Source organism: Propithecus coquereli, unplaced genomic scaffold (assembly GCF_000956105.1).
Source record: "Propithecus coquereli isolate 6110/MARCELLA unplaced genomic scaffold, Pcoq_1.0 Scaffold90, whole genome shotgun sequence".
Classification (NCBI taxonomy): domain Eukaryota; kingdom Metazoa; phylum Chordata; class Mammalia; order Primates; family Indriidae; genus Propithecus; species Propithecus coquereli.
In genome coordinates this window covers 3,236,049-3,250,193 of record NW_012155285.1, presented here as the reverse complement: position 1 = coordinate 3,250,193, position 14,145 = coordinate 3,236,049, and the positions used below count along the sequence as shown (strand labels likewise).

The 14,145-nt window shown below is 46.0% G+C and overlaps 1 protein-coding gene across 1 annotated transcript in view; it reads right to left on the bottom strand.

Moving 5' to 3' along the window:
- TNFRSF21 (tumor necrosis factor receptor superfamily, member 21) overlaps window positions 1-8,689 on the bottom strand; it is a 73,018-nt gene extending 64,329 nt beyond the window's left edge. Inside the window, exon 1 of the mRNA XM_012664673.1 lies at window positions 8,121-8,689. Coding sequence (XP_012520127.1) covers window positions 8,121-8,216 — 96 coding nt within the window. The 5' untranslated portion in view covers window positions 8,217-8,689. The remainder of the gene's footprint in view (window positions 1-8,120) is intronic.
- Between the last annotated feature and the right edge of the window lie 5,456 nt (window positions 8,690-14,145).

Below are 14,145 nucleotides of genomic sequence, written 5' to 3'. Positions count from 1 at the left end.
CCATTCTCCACAGAGCTGCCAGAGTGAAAAAAAAAAAAAATCAAATTCAAGCCATAACATTACCCTGCTTCCCACGGCACTGAGTCGTAGTCTGATGCCCTCACAGTTTAAAAGGTCTTGTCTGATCTGGCCCCTGCCTGCCTCTTCAACCTCAATCCAGGCTCCCAGTGCCCCCATTCACTGAGCACCAACCACAATGATCTTCTCTCTACTCTCTGAACACATAGGCTCTTTCCTTCCTCTGAGCCCTTCCATGTGCTATTCCCTCCTACTAGCATGCTCTTCCTTCTGCTTTTTGAATGGTTGGTTCTTATTAAACATCACGCCTTCTATGATCTCCAAGAGGGAGAGGCTATGAACAATCTTTCACTGTCATATGCCCAGAGTCTAGCAGTGCCTGACATTTAATAGATGCTCTACAAATGTCCTTCAATGGATGAAAAATATAAATATATCTCTGTAAGTCAACAGAAAATAGCTACATAAGGAAAAGCAGAACACAAGCAAGTACATAGACATTAGTTTTAACTATCCATAAATAGTGTCAGTGAAGAGAACTGAATTCAGAAGATACATAAAGAAAATTCCATATCCAGTAGGTTCTTCTAGTCTGCCAACTTGCTTAAGTTTAAAATGCTCTTTCTTAATAACTCAACTACCCTTGAGTTGTAGTTTAAAGTACTGAGATGTAGCTCAAGCTCCAGCTACCTTTGTCTAGAATGCATGAACAGTTAGTTTAAAGCAAGATCCTTCTGGAATTCACTCAACAATCATTTATTGCTTAACTACTATGTGTCAGAACATTGAGCCAGACACACAAAGATGAATAGCACATTGTCTTTGAGAAGCTGAGATGGAATAACAACATTGGCCCTGAGCATTCCAAATGAGGAGAGAAACACGTACAAATCTTATCCATTTTGTTATTTTTCCTGGACGAGGTATGTAAGGTTTAAACTCAAGAGGAGGGGCCATGAACTTGTAGACATAAAGGAAGAGCAAAGGTTGCATAGTAACCAGCTAAATTATTCTGGGAACCTGTCACCATTTGACTTTGATTCTCTTTCTCCCTTCCCAACCCTACCATGTTTCCTAATCCTGGTTGAGCAGACCTGGCCATACATAGGATGAAATCAGTAATGGTCTTGTCCCAAAGATTCTTTGGGAGGCCAGAATTCTAACCTCTTTTCCAGGACAAAAGATTAAACAATTTCCTCTCACCCTTTGCCTTTCTCTAGTCTACTCAGTCTCTACACTCTGCAAAGAGATATTTAAAAACTTGCTTAAGAAAGCGCTACCAGTGAGTTTGATAAACCACACACACACACACACCACCTATGGGACTACTCAAATCATGGCGTTACACCAGTTTCTAAGAGACCCGAAACGAAAAGTGAGCAAAGGAAATACTAATAACAGATGGCACAAGCCCATGCACTTATCTATACAAGGAATTAGGCTGGCAGCAGAGAAAACTCTAAAAGGTCTTCAAGTTCTCAGAATAAGTGAGTTAAAACTACACTGCTAAGCAGAACCCATGTCACACTGTTACTCACTAAGCAAATATTTTTCAAAATGACCCAAGTAGCAGGAAAGCAGAGCACCCACCCCTTATTTATAACATTGCAATTTGCAGGAGTATCTTTCCATTTTAGCCATGGTGCCATTGCCCGTCAGAATCACACCATAGGAAAATGCTTGCCAATAACTCTCTGCCCTCCCCTTTCAGTCCACACACAGGTTGCTCTCACTTTATAACCACTAGTTTTGGCAGAAAGTCCAAGCACCATCATGGAGCAGAACTGCTCGGTGATTTCCGGAAAAAGAATGTTCAACTCTGGGGTAAAATCATTCACTTTATAGGAAACAAAATTCTGGTAAATTAAAGTGACCTATCCCCTATCCACACTTGGCAGAAAGAGCAGTGGGCACAAAGCCACACTGACCTAGATTTGAATCCTCTCTCCAGCAGTTGCCAATTGCATGACCATAAACTTTCTCAAATTTCATTCCCTTATCTGTAAAATGGGGGTAATGCTACTACCTCGCAGACTTGTAAGATTTACTGAGATCAGTTGTAGATGGTATTCAGTGCGATGTCAATGGTAAGCACTCAGTAGATAAGGGCTGGTGACATCAATATCAATGATTAATATTAACAGCCACTTTCTTATTCCTCCCCTCTGGGTTCTCAGAGCTGAAGCCCTGTTGAATTCGCAGCTGTTCTCATTTGATTCCAGGACTCGTGGACTCACTCCTTTCCTCTCTCCTAAATCCATTAAGCTCATGTTCCTTTTCCCAGGACAGATTTGCAAATGGCACCAAGCAACGGAGCCACCCAGCAGTTCTGGCAGCAGAGGAGCAAACAGAAAATTATAGAAAGATTAGATAATGAGCCTTGCTATGATTGAGCTTACTAAGCCCCCCTCTTTTTTTGGTCTTTATTTTCTTTTTGTTTAGAACAAATTCTTAGGCACAATTTTCAAATATCTAAAGAGAAGATGAAGCCACAGGGCAGTGCCCTGACCCCCTCCCCACACCGTGCCTGATTCCACACCTGCCTGAGATCCCTCTTAGCACAACTTTTCCACCACGGCAAACATCTGTCATCTCCAAAACCAGGGCACTGACTTGTAAATCCTCCTGGTGGCCTTCAGCATCCCTCAAGAACAGTGAGCTCACTACCGCTTTGAATGAGCAGCCTAAATATCAGTGAGCCCCACCTCTCTACAGCCCTAAGTCCTGCCCATACTTACATCTGCCAGGTTCCTCCCAGGTTATAATCTCTGCCCAGTCTCCTCTCCTCTTGGATTCAGGCTGGATATGGGAGGTGGTAGGAAAGCCAGGTGGCAGTACACAAACCAATTTAGGATTCCTGTTTATTTTCTGGTATTTCACAAACACAAACACTGAGGCAAGGCCAGTATTTATTCATGATCTCACCCCTCTTCCTAAAGAATTAAAGCTCAGCAGCTGCTATGGCAGCAGCCACGAGGCCCAGGATCCTGCTAATGCTAAATGGGATTTCAACTTTGGAGACCAAGCTGACTGCTGTTATGGCTTCAGGTGTCGTATCTACGTGTAATGGTCCAGACTGAGTCAGCTCCAAGAGATCACTGGACACATGCCCAAAGCTCTGTGATAACTTGGGCTCTTCTTGTCACAGAAGAGAAGCACCTGAGTTTGCCAAAAAGTTGCTGGTGACCTGGCATCACCGGAATTTGCCCGGCCTGCTCGGGGGAAGAGAACCAGCAGGGTATTAGTGCTTACTGGAAAACAAGCACAGCGGTTGACACAAGGAAAAGTCACTCAATTCTTACTGGCCCTGAGTCATCTGATAATGCATCTGACCATTACCCATCACCTCTTGCCCCATAAAAGAATGAAGTTTACTTAAGCTAATTATAGTGTTCATGCTTTATAAAGGGCCAACTGAGCACATAAGCAATTTGCAACTTGCCTATGGAGCCTCCAAAGAGGATTTTCCTCTACATGGAAGTAGTCAAGTGCAGAGTTAAAGTGTGATGTCTCCATGTCCTGATCTACAATGCAGAAAGTACACAGACCACCTGCCAGAGCCAGCCCAGAAGCTCACACCCACTGTGCCTACCCAATAAGGACACACTTGGAGAAAGGGACTATCTGCAAACTGTCCCGGAAAATATGCCATTAACTGTGCTTACCATGTCCAGCCAGATAGACTTTGTCCAAATTTAGCTACACTAAGATATGCAATATGGGCAGCTGGTGGATCTATGCCTATTTAGTCTCAAGTTTTTTTCTCCTAACTTAAGGCAATCCTTAAATCCCATTTACAAGGAATTTTTTTCCTGCTGACTTGGTAAGCTTGTGTAGTTTTTTTACACTGGAGGTCGGTTTGCTTGGGGCTGAACCTGAGGCAGATTCAAACATATGCTTTTGCAAACAGTTCGCTGAGAAAGTTCCATCCCATTCTACACATTCTGACTGCAGGGATGACTCACGGGGCAAATCAGGAATCCCGCATGCCAGAGCAGGTTGTGGCTTCCCCATGCCTCTGATCGTAAGTCACCTTCCCCACTGAGGCTAATGTATGTTATTCTGAGACTTTGGGAGTGTTTTCTTTCTCTGCCTTTCTGACTAATAGCCAAAGTTACTTCGGGTATTTTAAAGATTTTGACATCAGTCACATTGGTGTAGTAGTCTGGGTATATACATTCAACCACTAATTCCATATGAGCAAGTGAAACCCAACTGGAACTGCAGATGGCCATGTTCATTTTATTTATCGTATTAATTGTATCCTCATGGCAAGATCCAAATCCCAATTCATCCCTGGGTTCCCACTGCCAAGGGCAGTGCCTCCCTCAGAAAGACAGCTCAATGTAGGCTTACTGTGAACATGAAAAATAAATCACTTCCCCGCTTCTGTTTTTTCCCCTCCACCAAAAAATATAGGGTGTTAGATCAGCAGTTTTATCCTCCCTCCCAGCTTTCACATTCTAGGATTGTAGAATTAAGGTGCACAAAAAGGAGAAAATCCTTTGGATATAATATCTCTAATTTATAGTTCTACTTGAACTTGCCACCAAATCTTGACAAAATTCAGGACTTCAGCCACCACCAGACCACCCACACCTGCCTAATGGGACAGCGTGAGTGGTGTACCAATTCCTGGGTAATTTACCATGATAAGTGAAGGTCCAGAGGTAGCACTAAGCCAGATGTCCAGTGCCAATGACAGATACAGACACTAATACTTGGTACTTTCTAGCCAAACACACAGCTGGACAGGCTATTACAGCAAATGGCCCTCTATCTGGAATCCATAATACATGCAAAAGAGTGGTTTCCAAAACTTCAGCACTGACTTTCTTATCACTCATGACTCCCCTCTCTTCTGACTGCTCCACTGCGAACATTCTACGTGTGCAGTCAAAGTAAGCTCCCTGAGGGCAAGAGGCATCTCTGACTATGTATTAATAGTGTCAAATGGGCAAGATCTTCTAGAGCATGCCTTAAGACTGGCGCAAACCTAAAGGTCTCATTTATCTTGCTTCCAGACTTTTCATCTGGAACACATAGCATGTCTTTCAGTTTGTGTTTTACTTCCTAATATTACACAGACGCCTCAAGTCATCAGAAACAGACATGCAAGCAGCAAGAACACTTCCTTCCAAAGGCACTCATATAATTCTTATCTATGCTCTGCAACTAACCAAACCACCATCTCAACTTTTCCCCAGTGAGCTTTCTCTGCTGTTATATTTTATTATCAAGCGATTTGGACTTGTGAAACAGGCAGTATGGCAGTGGGGTGAGGGAGAACATGAGCTGAGGAGCCAGGCAGTCCTGGATTCCAGCTCCAGTGCCATCATGTGTGGCCTAGAACAAACCAATGAAGTTCTTGGAGCCTCCGTTTTCTCATCTGTAAAATGGAGATAATACCACCTGCTTCAAAGAGATGCTGCAAATAAATGAGATACTGCATATAAAGCACCCAGCATACAGTAATTGCTCTCTCTGTATATAATTGCTATATATATATATCATATCAGATTGTGTGCATATATATTAGTACTTCAGAAAGCTTATAGTAAGTATCTTTCATGCAGTTAGCCTGTCATGACCAAAAAAAAAGTACCAAAAAATGATGACAATAAATATTGCTACCCCAAAAGGGAGATATTTGAAAGAAGAGGGATAACTAAAAGTCATAATGAACAGACTATTTTACTGAGATTATTATTTTTTAGTCCAACTGCAATATGTGGGCATGTCACTAACCTCCCCACCACACCCCCAGTAGTGTTCTGAGTACCCTATCATGTTTACCGAACTCCAGTACCTGGTGTCTGTCACTTAGACATGGCCAAGAATCCCAATGGGATAAATACTCCTTAGAATAGTGTCATGAGATCATCCTTTTACATATTAACAAAGCCTGTCCTGAACACTTGGGCATGCAGAATGGGGTTGGGAAAGACAAAAGACATTTCCTCCCACCCCTGGTTGGGGGTTATGACGTAGTCCCTGATAATCCCTGGCACACCCTCTGAGTCACTCTTTAGGATGATGGGGTCAACCCCACGCTCTCCCATGAATTTAAGTGAGGCCTTTTTATTACAGTTAGGTGAAGAATAAGGAATCCTGTATTGCTTATTGTGCTTATTGCCTTGAGACTGCTTCTAAGCCCCATTATAAATTTCTTTTTTTTAAACAGCCATACTTAAATTCTCAGGTCTTCAGTTGCAAATCCAGCGCACAATTTTTAGGTAAGCTGAGTTTGATGATTTAAGAAAAACAAGCTGGGCTCTTTCCCAGTTAGTTAAGGCAACCTACCCTATGATCACATCGAGACTTTCCTTTAAGCACCTATCTCATGCTAAAAGGTAAAATATTAATAAACAAAATATTGCACAATGCCTTGAGATTTAATCTGGGAGTGGGCTCCATGAGGAGTATAATAATCAGATGTGGTGGAGGCACCCAAGATGTGGTAGGTTATAGTAGATCTAAGGCCCTGAAAAAGGAAACTCAATGACAGATCTAACTCCACTGATATTAGAATCAGTGTTCCCATGGGCTTAGATGCTTTTCTCTCTACACCAAGACTATCAATCCAGGTTCACTGCCCCAAGAGACGCCCCTACAGCTTACCATCAACCACATTTGTTTCAAAGCTCCAAACCTTGACTTCGCCATTACTATAAATAGGCGGAAAAGAGTTTCTAAAGGACAAGGTAGGGAGATACTGATAATAAATTCAATTAAACACGGGGAAAAAAAGAGTTTCTAAAGGAGACTGGGACTTGCCTCATTATCCTCATTATAAATGCTAACAGCAACAAACTTTTTTTTAGTCTCTCTCTTCCTCTTAAAACACACACACACACAAGGAACCAGAGTGTCTGTAGGATGAATTCTCAGGCCATAGCAACTGCAATGCCCTGAAATCTAAGCGGTTCTTGGCTGGCCAGGAGTTAAGCCCTTTTGGGGAAGGAGACAGCGAGCCTGCCTTTTCCCTTACACAGCCCTGCCATGAAAACAAGCTCTTGTTTTTTGTTTTTGTTTGGTTTTTAGCTAAGAATCTCCATCCTCCCTGCAGGGATAAAAGATAGGCATGAGAAGCTCAAAAGGGTTTGGTATCAAATTTTCTTCCACCCAACTTGACCCTTCACCCCAATATTTGGAAATAAGGAGAGGGGACTTGGGGAAAGTTGAGGGTAAGTTTTGGGTCAAGGGTGATTTCAGGTTTTGACCAGGTAAGGGATGGAGGACTTATGTATAGGGCATGCCCAGATGTGGATGCAGCCTGAGAGATGAAGGAGCCTGCACCACCCTGCGGGGTCACCTGCCTAGCCACAGGTAAACGAGGAATAAGAAAGACTGTAGAAAATTCGTCTTCCTTTATAAAGATCTCTTTCCCCCTCCCCCCACTCGAATGCCAGCGAGCTGGCTGGCTGGGAGCCGGCGCTTTGGAGGCGCCTAAGAGTGGGTCTAAGGGTTCTGTCTGGCGTGCAGAACCTGGGACCCACCCGAGCCAAGAGAGGGTAGAGAGGGTGAAGGGATGGATGAGGGGGTGGCTTGCGCCCTGCTCGGGAATGCACGGCGCGGAAGCACCCGGAGGTCCCCAGTGTCCGGCGCGCACCGGTACCGCTCTGTCTCACTGCGGTAGCATCCCGACATGACACTGCAGCTGCAACAAAGCGGCGGCCACCGCGAGCCCTCGGCGCCCTACCCCGCAGCCCCTGCCCCACACCTCGCGGAGGGGGCAGCAGCCATGGGGGTGGGGCTGTGGGGGTGGGGAGGGGGTACGAGGTAGGCCGAGTAGGGGCAAAAGCCCTGAAATGCGCAGGAAGCCGGTGGCAACCTCTAGCGCCTCCTCCAGCGCAGCCAGACTGCAAGGAAAACAATTCGCCTTCGTTCCCGAGCTTCGGCTGAGCCCTGCGACTCCCGCCGATGACCTAGTCGGAGCCCTCCGGTGTGTCGCCTTCCCTTGCAACGCGCCCCCACGCCCGTCCAACCCAGCCGATCAGCCCCGCGCCTCCCACAGCCCTGGCCCGAGGACCCGCCCCGCTCCCTGAGAGCGGCTGCTGCTCTGGCGGGGCCGCCACCCCCGGTCCCTCACAAGCGCTCACCAGGAGGAGGGAGCCCGCGATCATCGTGGCTCTGGCTGGGCGGGCGAAGCGGCTGCAAGAGGCGAGGGTGGTGCTGCAGCTCGCAGAGGTCCCCATGGCTGAGCCGGGGGCTCGCAGGGGCGCCCGGGGCGCACGGCCCCACGGCCGCTGGAATCGGCGGCCGCTTCTGCCCAGCGCCGCAGCCACCGCCGCCTCCCGGGCCGGGAGCCCATCTACCTCCAACACCCCATGTGCACTGCGGCAGCCGGCAGCCGGGCAGAGGTGGGAGGCGGCAAGGGAGGCTCAGAGGGCGCTCAGCACCTGTCCAGCGGCGCGGCCGCCCGGGCGGGGAGAAGCAGCCGCAGCTGCAGCCCGCGCCTCCCGGTGCTCTCCTCCGACAGCGGCTGCGGAGAACCAGGGAGGAGGGCTGGGCGCGAGAGAGCAAAGGAACAACTTCCCATAGCGAAGCTTCCAGCCACTGCCAACCACCCTCCTCCGCTGCCCAGACCGGCCGGCGAGGGACTGAGTCGGGTGGCCACCGGGCGCGGGGACACACGTGGTGGCGCCGAAGGGGCGGGGGACCGGCCCTTTGTGATGTCACCCGAGAGGAGGCTGGGCTCTTTGTGCGGTTGGAAAGGGGAAGTCGTTCCAGGTAGAGCGTGGAGGGAGAGAGTGCCCCTTGGCGTTCGCTGAAGAAACTGCATTTGCTTGTTGACCCAGGGACAGCGCTGCGAAAGCGTGCACATCCCTGACCTACCCTTACTTCTTATTTCCGAGATAATTCTAAGTAAATTAGAAGTAAGAAATCTACGGCTGACTCCTCTCTCTTGTTCCTGACACAATTATTAAAAACAACCAGTGACCGCAGAGCACTTAGATCAACTGTGTGACCACAAAGAGACGTGTGTGTTACTCCTTAAACTTTGCTGCGCTTTGGAATCACCCTGGAGAGTTTAAAACATACATGTTAATTCCTGGGTCTCACCTTCAGAAGTTCTGATTTAATTGGAACAGGATGTGGCCTGGCCTAAGCAATGGAATTTTTTAAAGTTCCGGAGGTGATTTTAATATGGGGGACTTTAAGACCCTCTGGAGTTTGAGACCCTCTGGTCTAATGAATGCAATGGAGGAACTCCAAGATAAAAGGCTTCCAACCCCAGAGTCGCTGGTGTTGAGTCCGTGGATGGTCTTCCAGAGAACTTGGGACTCCTTATAATGTACGAACAGATGCATTTTCCTAATTAAAGAATGTAGACGTTTGAATCAGATGATCACAGAAATTTTTAAAAATCACCCCTCCTTCCAAAAATAGTGTTAAAAGTTTTTGAGTTGGGTTCCAAAAGTCTTGGTGGGATGTGGGTGGATAGAAGAGCAGTAGTGCTCTGCTCCACAGGAACAACTGGAGTGTTCTCTTGGATGGCTGGCATCTCTCACACTTCTGCATGTGAAGAGAGGCCTGTCATCCCTTTCTTTGTTTCTCCTGGAGGAAGACAGAGTCTCCTGACAGTGGCCACCATTTCTGGTATGGTCTTGCCCATCACCTAGGTACTGAAATTACCAGATGAAGCTATCTGGTTCATAACACTCAATTGTGAGACCTATTGTGCTGGGCTTTTTCTAGCTTTCTTTGGCCCCTTCTACTTCAAAGGAAACACTTTTTAAATTATCTGCTTCAAGACCCAACAGCCAGTGCTCTGGAAGGTAACCTACTAAAGCAGAAGTGCCAACTGTTTGTTTTCTTATTCATTAGCAAACCTTTGGTGCTTTGCTATGCGCACACTTTGGAAGAAGCTAAAATTCATGTGAGGATTAATTCCAAGCTATTCTTTCAAACATCTGTCAGTAAAAAAAAAAAAAAAAAAAAAGGATTATCCGTGAATGTTAGAGTGAAGGAAAAAAGCCACAATATATAACCTGTGGTGAAATTCAAAAAAGCTGTAGAAAATATTACCACTAATATGAAGTTTCGGGAGGAGGAGGATGTTTGGACTTGAAACTCTCAAGCTATTTCTAGAGTTGAAAGAGTAAAGAATATGTGTTGTGTCTCCATGCAAAATAGTTTCACTTATTTCCTCAAAAATTCGAATGACTGTCAATACTATTATGAGGTGTCTTTTTTAAAGTTACATAGGTATTAAAATGGGGGAGTTTTAAAGCAGGTTTTAGTTAGTTCGTTTTACTCCTTACATCCAAACTGACATTTCTCAAGGTAGTATCTGATTAACTTGCTCCACAGAGTTGGGCAAGTTTATAGTTTGGGTTACTATACAGGTATGAGGAATCCTTTGCAACTATTTATCTTCCTAAAACCTAAAAAAAATTGGCTTGTTCTTGTACCCCTTTCAAATTCCATGAGTTCCTGATGTGGCATTGATTACATCAAGTTGAAATTGAATAGACATTTGAGAGATTTAAAAAAATGACTCAATTGTGTTTACTATTAATATTTAAATAAATGTCCCTCTATATGAGTGATAAATAGATTATAGTTTTCTTTGGGAGGTGTCTTTTCACTGCGATTTTTCATGTATCTGGAGATCTTTCACTGATTTCTTCTCATCTGGAGCAGCTTTTGCTTCTTATTTTTGGATCTTTTACTTAGACAATGGCATGCCCAGTTTAATCTCTGAGACAGTGGGTGGTGCTTGTGGGTGAGAATCAATCATACCCTGTATGATTGATTCAGTAAATGCTGTAAAGGGCATGCAAATTGACCTCCCTGTCAGTAGGTGGCACTTGCCAGAAGGAACAAGCTGCGAAGTTGTTTTTGGGTCCTTTGACAGGCTCTAGTCCCTCCACAGAAGCACTTGATTACCCCAGGGGGTGGGTGGAGCCCTGGGATTTCAGGTGAGTCCTTATTCTCTGCCACAGCAGAGACAAGTAGGGGAGTATGGCAAGGGATCTGTTTCAGCAGGGATCAAAGGGCTACTCCCACCTTCTAGGCAGAGCCACCAGGAAGGGGATGTAGTGGCCTCACCCAATCACAAATCTCCCCTCCTTGCCTCCACGCAACACCACTGAGACCTGGGGGTACAGGGATGTGGCCTGTGGGCCTATCCCCGGTCCCAAAGATCAATCTCTGACCATGCCAGGGAGAAGCACGCTGGTCCCGAGTTGCCCATGGGGCGCCCAAGCAGGTTCGATATCCCTCTGCCTCGGGATGTGCCCCGCACTGATGGAGTCACTGAGCAAGCAGCACCAGCGAGGGCCAGTAGGCAGGAAGCTCACAGTCTAAGCACCCGTCAGTCTGCTTCAGGACCCCTAGAAGAAAGGCCTGAATCCCACTCTCTGTGGAAGGCCTTGTGTGGTGGATACACCAACAGAGGGGAGAAATAGTTCCTGCAGGCCTTGGCTCAATCATCTCTCAGCAGCCACAGGTGGGGCAGGGGAAGGGAAGAAAAGAGTCTGAGTGAAAGAAAGCTGGCATTCTGGTCACCTGTGTCCCTCTCTCCACAAGGCAGCTCATGCAAAATATCCAGGCTCTGGGGTCACACAGATCCCCCGGGACACACCGGTCCCCTGTGGCTCCGGCAGTCTGGGCCAGAGTTGGGAAACTCTGTTGGAAACTGAGTTTGTGTGGGAATGAGTGAGACTAAAACTGAGGGCCTGAGGCCCCCTGGGGAAGACCAAGGTGCACGGTGGGTGGAGAAGCAAGATGGCGCTTGTCGTCTAGGCTCAGGTCTGCGGTGACGGGAAGTGATCCCAGGGCACCACCTGCCTTGTGTTTTGTCCTCATGAAGATCCCTGTTCACTGGTGGCAGCAGCTTCTGGGTTTGTGAGGGTAAAAGAGCTTTCCAGCAACTCTTTAATACCTGTGGATCAACCCTTTAAGAACATACTCCAATGACACTTCACCTGAGAAGCCTTTCCTAATGTTCTCTCTTCACCTTGTCTACCCGAGAGGATCACTTGAGCTCAGGAGTTTGAGACCAGCCTGAGCAAGAGTGAGACCCCGTCTCTACTAAAAATAGAAAGAAATTACTTAGACAGCTAAAAATATATAGAAAAAATTAGCCAGGCATGGTGGCTCATGCCTGTAGTCCCAGCTACTCAGGAGGCTGAGGCAGAAGGATTGCTTGAGCCCAGGAGTTGGAGGTTGCTGTGAGCTAGGCTGATGCCACAGCACTCCAGCCCGGGCAACAGAGTCAGACTCTGTCTCAAAAAAAAAAAAAAAAAAAATAAGCCACTCCACCTACACCTCTCACTGGGCACTAAGCCTCTAGGGGGTTGATCTCTGCCATTATCCTGCTCCTTCATGTTCTGCTCCTAATTCTGAGGGCTAGAGTCCAAGATCAAGGCGTCTGCAGGGTTGGTTTCTTCTGAACCTGTCTCCTAGGCATGCAGATGGCTGTCTTCTCTTCTCCCTGTGTCCAGTCTCTCTCCTGTTCTTTCTGTTTCTATTCTAGATTATGGAAAATTTGAATCTAGAGGAAGTGTGAAACTTTATTACTTCAAATTAAAATACATAAATGCCTTCGATTTTGAAGTAAAAATGCTTTAACCATTAATTCACTGTCACATTTTTAATACGGTAACTTAGACATATTTATTTCTGGGAAAGGACAAAAACTCAATGATGCATAAGGAAGTTTCTTCCCAAGTTCTAAAGAAAGGAAAGATTTGTTGATAAATTATAATTACAGTTAAAATCAAAAAGCCTACAACAAAGCCTAAATGGGTAAGACCAATCTCATCTTTGTCATAAAATCACTCTGTCTCCAACCTCCATCCTAACTCTGGACTTTCTCTGTTTCAGCCAATGCTGTATAATTCTCCTATTTTTCCAGCCGCAAAATCATTACTAATTCTATCCTCTCCCTTAGTACATTTCCAATTAGCCTACATTTTCTATACTTCCATTTTCTCTTTCTTTTTAAAAACCTGATAGTGTATATCTGGACACTGAAGAAATCCCCAGAATTACCATCTTGCCTCGAATGTTGCCTTATTTCTTTACTTATCCTGCACACTTTAGGAAGTTCTAGTAAAATTTCAGTTTTTAAAAATGTAAGTACTTGGCTCACGCCTGTAATCCTAGCTCTCTGGGAGGCCGAGGCGGGCGGATTGTTTGAGCTCAGGAGTTCGAAACCAGCCTGAGCAAGAGCGAGACCCCGTCTCTACTAAAATTAGAAAGACATTAATTGGACAACTAAAAATATATAGAAAAAATTAGCCGGGCATGGTGGCGTGTGCCTGTAGTCCCAGCTACTCGGGAGGCTGAGGCAGGAGGATCGCTTGAGCCCAGGAGTTTGAGGTTGCTGTGAGCTAGGATGACGCCACGGCACTCTAGCCTGGGCAACACAGTGAGACTCTGTCTAAAAAAAAAAAAAAAAAATGTAAGTACCCATTATTCATAATGAAAATAACCTTTTTCCACATTCTGAGAAGGGATTGCTGTGTGGCCAACATCCTAAGCAGATCTATGGAGGAAGGACAGGAACAGGAGTGAACACAAGCTCACAGGGAGGAAGAATATGAAACATGTCTAAGCAACAGCAAGATCGTGTCATTTCAACGTGTATTATGTATCTACGTAAATATCTACAATGTGCCTGGCACTGTTGGGTACTACAGATACAATAGCATCTGCCTTTGAAGGGTCTGGTCTTCAGTCTCTGGAGGGGAAAGGTAAAAAGATGACTAAAGTAGTGCAGCTATAATACAGGTATGAGTGCTAGAGATTGCCGTTCTCCCCTATGACTAATACACACCTGTTTTCAGCTTATCACATGGCTGCCCAGAATAAAAGATTGCATTTTCCAGCCTCCAGTTGCTGTTAGGTGTGGCCATGTCACTAAAGTTCTGGCCAAGCAGAATTGTCCTGTGTGTCTTCTGTGAAGTCTTGCCATTGGCTAGGACTTAGTTATCCATCGGCCCTCTCATTCAGTGTGTCACCAAGACCTGCTAATTCTATCTCTATCAGTTGTGTCCCCTGCCCCTCCACTATATCCCCTCTGCTCTAGTCTAGGCCTCTTCCCTAGATGGTTACACAAACCTCATGATTGGTTTCTGTGCCTCTAGTTTTGCCTGGACTGAGCAGTCCTGC